We start from the raw sequence: 10,322 nt of genomic DNA, 5'->3' as shown, positions 1-10,322 counted from the left end.
TGACTAACCTAACGTTCACAAAGCAATAGGTTTAATGCAATATTTCCACTTACTTGCTCATTTATTCGTATATATGTATTTCTTGTTTCCATATTTCTCCATCCCAAACACAAACTTAACATTTTGAAAATTGAACAAATAGCTATTTTAAAGTAATTTATTTACAACTTTAAAAAAAAAATCCATATTTAAAACTACGAACACATCATATGGCATTAAACGTTCTTTCATTCAAATCACAGTATACATTTTCAAAAACATCTAGGGTAAAAAGTAGTCTACAACAGAAAATTAAATTGAACAATTAATCTAAATGTCATTCTCCATTTGTTCTTTGGCGATACGTTGATATGTAATTTCATTATATTATATTTCTCATGAAGAACCTGTAAATATATTTATTATAACCAATAAAAACTTTGAATGCCTATTTTCTCATTTATCTTAAATGTATATATACGTATATAAATTCTTTCTCAACCATTTTACATCATTATTTAGGTTTGTTGGAATGGTGTACTTTCACATAAACTTAAAATTTTCAGGTACTGACTGCGCTATCTCAATTCGACAATAGATGCTCATTTATCGTTGTTTTAATTTGAGTAATAGTGTTACAGCTGTTCAAACACTGGAATAATAACTCGCAATGCAAACACGTACACACACACACACACACATCAAAATGGTTTGTTTCTAATCGTACGAATTTCCAGGATTGCGTTTGTAATATTATTCTTAAAAAAATAGCTTAACCACTTTTTTTCTAAATTTTCTTAGTACAGTTTGTTTTTCTTGTTTATCTTTTGAGCTTGAAATTACTCATGTGACACATGCAATCTAAAGCTTCTCTTATTTCGTTTATTAATCATGACTCTTAGTCACTCTGAAGATAAATGAGCAAACGCGATTTGATAAGCAATAATTCGTGACGCTAGGAAATATCATTTAAAATGTTTACATTCAATGAATACGTTAAGCTGAAAAACATTGTACAAACATATACTAATAAGAGCACAAAGTAATTTCTCTGAAGTCTTGGTACACTAAACCTTAAAGCTACATTTTATTTTCAGAATCTATCAGAATGACCTAAAGGTGGTTTTCTATATAAATTTAAAACACCAATTCCACTGCATTTAAAAGTGAACAAGAAAATATTTTAAGACCAGAACTAATTTTCTCATTTGAAATCAAGATGAAACATATGATCTTACTTTTTATGGTTATAAGTGTTGTTGGTATGGCAAGCATTATAGGAGCTTTTCCTTTAGAACTTGCAATCAGTTATGAAACGTCTCCAACTTTTCATCCACATAAAAGCGCCCTATTTTGGGAAGAGATGCCAGCACTTGATACAGTAATGAAACGAATCATAGAAAAAGTTAAAAAACTTACTGGTACGTATATAACGTAATAAAGAGTTATTAAATGACATTCTTATTGTTAGATATATCCGACAGATAATTCCTTCTAATTGCAGTTCCAAATATTGGTAAATATTTCATTAGCTAGAAGTGGCTCAAATACAAGATAAGCAACAAATAAACATTTATTTTTGCTCGTTTGAATGAGACTCTATGAAAATAAAGAATTTTTTAGCATTAGTTATAAGGCAGTTTTTGGTTTATTTCAGATGGACTTCAACTGCTTGTGGAGCGGTCTATCAAGGCCTGGCAGATCTTCATGGGTGGAGACAGCGGAACAACGGTAACTGAAGAAGGAGTGACAACAGGAGGCGAAACGGTAAGACGAAGAACAGTGTTTTAGCACTTGTCAACAAAGAAGTTAGTTCAAATGTACTGAATGCGAATTCAAATATACCACATTAAATCTGTCAGTTATTTGCATTTGTGTCTTTGTTATACAGTTACAATTATAAGAAATTGCCCAGTTTCCTTAGTAATGTGTATTTTCTAAATAGATAGTGGCACAGTGATATGTCTGTAGACTCATACCGCTAGAAAGCGGGTTTCGATACCCGTGGTGGGCAGAGCTCAAAAACCCATTATGTATCTTTGTGTTTAATTCCAAATAATAACGAAATTGATAAACTTAAAAATATTCATTAATTGAAAATTCCAGTAAGGAATAATTAAAATTACTCTAAAATCTTTTGTTGAGACGTTTTACCTACAATAATAATATTTTAACAAAGAGCTTTAAAGCAATAAATTACCAGACTGATGTATAAACTAATAATGTTTTATCTTTCCAGACTGAAGAATATCCAGCTTAATAAAAACTTTAATTAGTGGAATTCTCAAGCTTTTGATGAAACCCTGAAACGGAGCAGATCTGCACTAAAAATTACTAAACATAAATAAGAAATGTGAATTTGTATATATTATCTATTTATTACATTCACTTTATTTGTACCTCAGATTACATCAGTATTCTGTGACACCTGTATACTGATTTTGGGCAATTGTAGATAATGTGTTGATATTCAGAAGCTTAAAATGTTTTGTTTTTATGAATACATAATACTTTCCGAATTTTGTGATCGTGAGTGCTCTGTAAGAGTGAGTGTCAAAACTCACTATTTGATCAAATAAACATGCATATCTGTGTATGCTTGTTTATAACAAAGCCACAACGAACTATCTGCAATGTTCATTAAAGGAAATCGAACCCCTGATTTTAGCGTTGTATGTCCGAATACCTTCCGCTGTCCCACTTGTAAACTCGATAAGATGACAGTAGCCCAAGAATTTGCTATGGGCACTATTCATTAACTACCTTATAAAAGTAAGAATTATTCGTAATAACTCTTGTGTAACTTTGCGCGCAAATGTAAAAAACAACAAACAAGCAGTATGTGGCCTTCAAACTCTAAACGAATTTGAATGCTCTTCATACATGTTAATACTTACTAGTTTGTTTGCTGAATTTCTTACAAACCTACACAAAGATTATCTGCACTAGCCGTCCCAAATTTTCATGTAATAGACTAGAAGGAAAACAGCTAGTTAACACCACTCACACACAGTTATCTCGCTGGCTGTTATTATCAAGTTATAGGATTTGACCACCACTTTTATAGTGTTCCTTAGACCCCGAAATGCAAAGCACGATTTTTTGTTTTTGGTAATACTGTAACTTGAACAAATTTACCTCAAATTCACAGTCGACCACACTATCTACTGTCGTATTAACATCTACTGTGAACGTAGATTTACTAGTCAAAATAATCATATTAACCTGATAAAATAAAAGTAATGTAAACAATTATTTTTAATGGACTTGTTTTGATTAAAAACTCTAATGATCAAACTTAACACCGTTACGTGTAAAGAAGGTTGAATGTCAGGAAACCTGCAAAGAAAATATATAAATTGAAATTTGTTGATTTTATAAGAATTCAGCCCTCTAGGTCAGTACTTAGAGGAAGCACCTTTGGCAGAGATTATTGTTGTAAGTCTTTTTGGATGTATCTCCACCAGCTTTACACAGTGAGATGGTATAGTTATTATCCATTCTTCATGACAAGATTGTTGGGGATCGTTGATGACTGCAATCTTCAAGTCTTGCCATAATTTTTCTATTCGACTGAAGTCAGGACTGAGCCACTCTACGACTTTCACTATATTTTTTTTATCACTCCAATGTGGCTTTGACATAGTGCTTCGGGTCATTATCCTGCTGAAATGTAAATTTTTTACTAAATTTTAGATTCTTGACTGAACCAAGCAGGTTTTTTTTTATGATTCAACTGACAAGCTTTTCAGTTCTTGCTGACGATAAGCATCTATATAACATAATGCAACCACTACCATATTTAATAGTTATGATGATGTTGACTGGATAATGTACTGTGTTGGGATCGAGCCAGATGTAATATTTTGAATTTCAGCCAAAAACTCAATTTTCATCTCACCTGATCAAAACCTCCTGCCACGTGTTTTTGCTGTCATTTACATGCTTTGTCGCAAACTCCATACAAGATTTGCGATGATTCATTTTATGTAATGACCTTTTGCCACTCGTCCAAACAGGCCAGCTTTGTGTAGGATCCGGGCGATTGTCGTCGTATGAACACTGATTGCAATCTCAAACAGGAAACTTTTCAAATCTTTCAAAGTCACTGTTGGCTTTACAGTGGCATCCGTAACCAGTTTCCTGCTTGTTGCCTGTTTAATTTGAAAGATGCGCCTGATCTGGGTGGCGACTGGGTGGTATGAAGCACATTTCACTTCTTAATGATGGACTTCGTCAACTCAAAGAGATAATCAGCGAATTTTCTTCTAACTTTCTCCTCATCTGTGTTTTTCCACCATTTTATTCCGGACTTGTTTGAAAAGCTCCTTGGTCTTCCTGGTCGGTTTGTTGTATTACTATTTGAGTTGTGGTTTAGACAGATGCGTTTACTCTGAAGTTAACTTTAAAACATTATCGAAAAACATTATGTCCTTTTAAAACCTAAAATAAATTAATTTACGCTAACTCAGAGTTAAAAATAAATTCAAAAGGTGTAGTTTATTTGATAAAATAATCCACTTTGATTACATACAGATAAAGACTATTATATTCATTTTGTGACCTTTCAGGCTAGTTTTTTGCACCTTAACTGACTTAAGGTTGGCTTAGGAAAGGGGCTGAATACTCATGTAATTAAGAATATTCTAATGTTTCTTTCATAATCTAATTTAGTTACATAGATGAGCATTTTGTTTTGCTTTCTCAATTTGAAGTACATTAAGTAGTTTCTAAATATTAATATCTTGGATGAAAGCTGCACGAATGCAAGCTGACAGTAACAAAATGCGGAAACTTTGTAGGTTGTTGTTATTGCTGTTGTTTTGAATTAAGCACAAAGCTACACAATGGGCTATCTGTGCTCTACCCACCACGGGTATCGAAACCCGATTTTTATCGTTGTAAGTCCGCAGACATACCGCTGAGCCACTGGGGAGCAACTTTGTAGGAAGAGGGTGAATACTTTTGCATGGCACTATGCATAGTTTTTACTGAACATTCATATTTAAAGCTTGTTTGTTCTAAATTTTGCGCAAAGCTACCAGAGGGCTATCTGCGTTAGCAATCTCTAATTTAGCAGTGTAATACCAGAGGGAAGGCAGCTAGTCATCACCACCCACCGCCAACTTTTTGGCTACTCTTTTTCCAACAAATAATGGGATTCACTGTAACATTATAGCGTTCTCACGACTGAAAAGGTGAGCATGTTTAGTATGAAGGTGATTTGAATCCACCACCCTCAAATTACGAGTTGAACACCCTAACCACCTGGCTATACCGGGTCCCGTAAGGCTTGTATTAACCTTATACTATCATTTCTATAATTAGTAATGATAAACCCAACTTCTTCTAAATTATTTAAAGTCTAACACTAGCAACTAGCAAAGAGTTGTATGTCTCCCAGTGGCTCAGCGGTATGCTTGCGGACTTACAACGCTAAAAACCTGGTTTCGATACCCGTGGTGGGCAGAGCACAAGCAGCCCGTTGTAAAGCTTTGTGCTGAATTAAAAAAGGAGTTGTAATTTTCCTACATTTCAGTCAATACACTGGCTATATTTAAAAACGATATTTTGATATTTCCAATTTCAGCACCATGTTGTTCTGAGATATAATTAAACGCATTCTTGATTTTTGCCTGTTCGTTTAAATGTGTTATTTCTATCTGATATATTTCTGCTTTTGTATCTTTTATTCAATATAGTTAAATCATCTGTCAAAAAAGAACTTCAGAATATATTCCACCATCTAGGAAACCTGTTTCTCTGCTATGTTCTAGCAACTAATTTTTTCATACTGTGTTAGTCTATTAAGAGTTTGGTAGTTTATTCTAAGTAATACTTCATACAATAAGCATATTCTTTGATGATTCCTTTGCGTCTAACTTCCCGCCACACACCGAAAATACTCGCCCTTTCAGCCGTTTAGGCGTTATAAAGTTACGGTTTTTATAAAGTAAGGGTACTCAAGACAACTATTCGTTGGTAAAAGAGTAGCCCAAGAGTTGGCGGTTGGTGGTGATGACTAGCTACTTTCCCTCTAGTCTTACACTGCTAAATTAGGGACGGCTAGCGCAGATAGCCCTCGAGTAGCTTTGCGCGAAATTCAAAACAAAACAAACAAGCTTCAATAATATTTAATTCATATAATTGCCGTTGCTTTTAAGGCAGAGCTACACAGTTGGCTGTCTGGGCTGTGTTTACCACGGGAAATTGATTGAAGATTTAATCTTTAGAGGTCCGGAAACTTATCACTGATCTATCGAGGGATCATTTATAGATAAAAAAAAGGATCAAATTACATTCTTTTAAAGAATACCCTGACTGTATTCTCAATACGGTTCACCCCGGAGGCGAATGTAACCACCAACGTGATTTTAGCCCAAACTACTTCCCTTTAATTAAAATATTTGTTTCACGCCAAAATATTGCTTCCTTTTGTTAATTAGACTATCTCATATTTCTAGTTGTAATAATTTGGTTCTTATAATTATGTTTCATTATATTTTATTAATGCAGTCTAATAACCCGTTAAATGTTTATAGCATTATTCATTAATTACGTTACGTTGGTAAGTGAATATATTCACCTGTGACTCAGTGGTAAGTCTGCAGGCTTACGACGCTGAAAAAATCTGGTTTCAATAATGATGGTCGGCAGAGCGCAAACAGTCTGATGTGTAACATAGTAGTTAAACAGCATTTTGGACTCTGAATTGTGACGTCATACGTAATTAATATGCAAGTAATTTAATAATTAGTGGTTAATTAATTAAATGTTAATAATTTTATGAAATATATATATAAATTATATTTAAATAGTAATTAATTTTTAATAAACATCAATGACAGATTAAGTAATAAGATGATCAATGTGCAAATTCAATATTATATTATTAACATACAAACTAAAAGTAATTATTATCTAATTAACTTTTATTAATTTAGGTAAATTAAAAAGATTATTAATATTCACGTAATAATCAAATTTAATATCTATAATTAGTATCCTAGCCTTTGACGTCAGCGGAAAGTTTTCAATAAATAAGGCTGGTTTCTTTCTGCTGCCCCCCCCCAGTGGCTCAGCGTTATGTCTGCGGACTTACAACGCTAAAAACCGGGTTTCGATACCCGTGGTGGGCAAAGCACAGATAGCCCATTGTGTAACTTTGTGCTTAATTCAAAACAAGAACAAAAACGTCCTCCTGCTAATTACGATACCTGATACTGGTATATATCATAAACTACTTTCAGCATATAGCTCTATCTATGTGTACCTGTCAAAGATATTATATTGTTGTTGTTTTATTAGATGTCTCTATTACTATTACGATTTAATCGGTAATGTCTCAACAAACTGTTTTACTAACGGTATCTCAAGACAAAGCTAGAAATTAAGACTTACAAGGACTTACCAATATGAATCTTTGGGGTGCAGTTGAAAAAGATGCATTCATTCAAGGGTTATCAGGTTTTTCTTCTGTAAATCTTCTGCATATAGTATACCATGTGTATACTATATCATCATTCTGAATAAAAGAACTCATTAGAATATCTTGTATGTTATTATTCGTATTACTTCAGAACAATGATCTAGCTATCTGAACTACAATCGATGATAAAACATAACAGGAACATTCACATGAAAATGTTTATAACAACTTTATGAATGGTCATATCATTAATATCAGTGGCGGCGCCAGGATATTTTCGTTGGAGGGAGGGGCTGAGGGGGGGCTGAGGTAAACTGTGGAAGGGCTTCCCAAAATGCCATCAATATGAAGTATAGATGGTAAATTATAATAATGTAAATACCAAGGTACATTTCAGAAAGGTGTGCTATTTTAAACTGCATTTTCAATGTAGTTTTCATTGGAAACTCATACTCTGATTAATAATTCATTATTACAAATTAGAAATAATCTGTTTATGAAAATATGCATATATGTAAAAGAGGAAGTGTTTTCCATATTTTATGAATATATGTAGGTGACAATATTGGGGGGGCTGAGGGGGGCTTGGCTCATGGCTAATTTTATGGGGTACTCAAGTCCCCCCAAGCCCCCTGGCGCCGCCACTGATTAATATTCTTATTCAAACATATCTATAATGGTAATAACCACAAATTATACAACAATATCCACACACAGACGAATAAAGTCCTTGTTGTACTTTCTTAAAATAGGGGATAGTGTTGCTAACTCATTTAATATATAGTAACGTATGATTGAACTCATTTAATATATAGTAACGTATGATTGAACTCATTTAATACATAGTAATGTATGATTGAACTCATTTAATGTATAGTAGCGTATGATTGAACTCATTTAATATATAGTAACGTATGATTATAGTTTTCATTTCTAAATTTAATTTATATGACACACGTTTGCATCTTCTGACATTTCATATGTAAAACGCCTATCTTTATTTCAGTAGGTTTCATTTGTATAATCAATTTATTAATGTGTATCATGTATTCGCCCTGAAAGAAAAAAACTTACCTAATTGACATAGAATAATTTAATTTTTATTTGTTTATGTTTTATATTTCATCTATTTTGCATTTACTGGACTAGTTTACTTTTTTCATTCTGACGGAACCATTCCACAGATGAATCAATTTCCGTATATCTCTTTGTAATAGCAGGTTTATATAACAACACGTCATCCTCTAACTTAATTTCACTAGTTTTTTTTAACTCGTTTGTTTCCACCACTATTAGTTGCTTCAACTAAGTGTTCATTTAATATTTCGAATGTTATTTGCATTCATTGCAACCTTTCTGTCTTTAATCCTGATCTAGGGCTAGCATGGCCTGGGGGTTAAAACATTTGACTCGCAATCTGCAGATCGCAAGCTCATATCCTGTCAACGAACATGCTCTCTCTTTCAGTCAAGAGGAAAAGAAAAAGAGACGACGTTTTGGCTTTTATACTGAAGCCTTTTTCAGCTCAGTGTGGGTATTTGTGTAGTGTCTTATGAAGGTTAGCTCATGCTATGTAGATTAAGCGGGTATAGTAACTGGCAGGTGTTCCCACTGTCTACTGGAATGCTATAGTGAACTTCATTTGACGGTACTAAGCGGGTATAGTAACTGGCAGGTGTTCCCACTGGCTACTGGAATGCTATAGTGAACTTCATTTGACGGTACTAAGCGGGTATAGTAACTGGCAGGTGTTCCCACTGGCTACTGGAATGCTATAGTGAACTTCATTTGACGGTACTAAGCGGGTATAGTAACTGGCAGGTGTTCCCACTGGCTACTGGAATGCTATAGTGAACTTCATTTGACGGTACTAAGCGGGTATAGTAACTGGCAGGTGTTCCCACTGTCTACTGGAATGCTATAGTGAACTTCATTTGACGGTACTAAGCGGGTATAGTAACTGGCAGGTGTTCCCACTGTCTACTGGAATGCTATAGTGAACTTCATTTGACGGTACTAAGCGGGTATAGTAACTGGCAGGTGTTCCCACTGGCTACTGGAATGCTATAGTGAACTTCATTTGACGGTACTAAGCAGGTATAGTAACTGGCAGGTGTTCCCACTGTCTACTGGAATGCTATAGTGAACTTCATTTGACGGTACTAAGCGGGTATAGTAACTGGCAGGTGTTCCCACTGTCTACTGGAATGCTATAGTGAACTTCATTTGACGGTACTAAGCGGGTATAGTAACTGGCAGGTGTTCCCACTGTCTACTGGAATGCTATAGTGAACTTCATTTGACGGTACTAAGCGGGTATAGTAACTGGCAGGTGTTCCCACTGGCTACTGGAATGCTATAGTGAACTTCATTTGACGGTACTAAGCAGGTATAGTAACTGGCAGGTGTTCCCACTGTCTACTGGAATGCTATAGTGAACTTCATTTGACGGTACTAAGCGGGTATAGTAACTGGCAGGTGTTCCCACTGTCTACTGGAATGCTATAGTGAACTTCATTTGACGGTACTAAGCAGGTATAGTAACTGGCAGGTGTTCCCACTGTCTACTGGAATGCTATAGTGAACTTCATTTGACGGTACTAAGCGGGTATAGTAACTGGCAGGTGTTCCCACTGTCTACTGGAATGCTATAGTGAACTTCATTTGACGGTACTTTTTATTTAAGTCTGTTTTATTTCTGAATAGTGGAGCTATTTTCTTCATACCACTAATTGTACCCACCACTACCTTTGTTTTGGTAACACCACATTACATTAATTTATATTTAACACTTTTATAGGCACTGTGTTTGGTTCAGGCACTTTGCTTTACATTCCACAATGTATATATCTGACTCATCTACTTCCATTAATAAATTAATATTTCTTTATTTTTCCTGAGGCTCTTTACTTTA

At 34.4% G+C, this 10,322-nt stretch overlaps 1 protein-coding gene across 1 annotated transcript; it reads left to right on the top strand.

Annotated features, from left to right (window-relative positions):
* Window positions 1–1,158: 1,158 nt before the first annotated feature.
* LOC143231500 (uncharacterized) lies at window positions 1,159–2,978 on the top strand. The gene is made up of 3 exons (XM_076466034.1): window positions 1,159–1,400; window positions 1,637–1,746; window positions 2,219–2,978. Exons 1-3 carry the CDS (start codon window positions 1,199–1,201, stop codon window positions 2,237–2,239), a joined length of 333 nt encoding a protein of 110 aa, XP_076322149.1. The 5' UTR covers window positions 1,159–1,198; the 3' UTR covers window positions 2,240–2,978.
* Window positions 2,979–10,322: the final 7,344 nt, after the last annotated feature.

Source organism: Tachypleus tridentatus, chromosome 11 (assembly GCF_004210375.1).
Source record: "Tachypleus tridentatus isolate NWPU-2018 chromosome 11, ASM421037v1, whole genome shotgun sequence".
NCBI lineage: Eukaryota > Metazoa > Arthropoda > Merostomata > Xiphosura > Limulidae > Tachypleus > Tachypleus tridentatus.
This window is presented reverse-complemented; position numbering and strand designations above follow the sequence as displayed.

What these genes read in the sequence shown, in the direction of transcription:
- LOC143231500 (XM_076466034.1), top strand. Translation starts at nt 1,199, where the DNA reads ATGAAACATATGATCTTACTTTTTATGGTTATAAGTGTTGTTGGTATG. An exon ending in AAAAGTTAAAAAACTTACTG is followed by an intron (nt 1,401 to 1,636) that starts GTACGTATATAA and finishes GGTTTATTTCAG; the next exon opens with ATGGACTTCAACTGCTTGTG. An exon ending in TGACAACAGGAGGCGAAACG is followed by an intron (nt 1,747 to 2,218) that starts GTAAGACGAAGA and finishes TTATCTTTCCAG; the next exon opens with ACTGAAGAATATCCAGCTTA.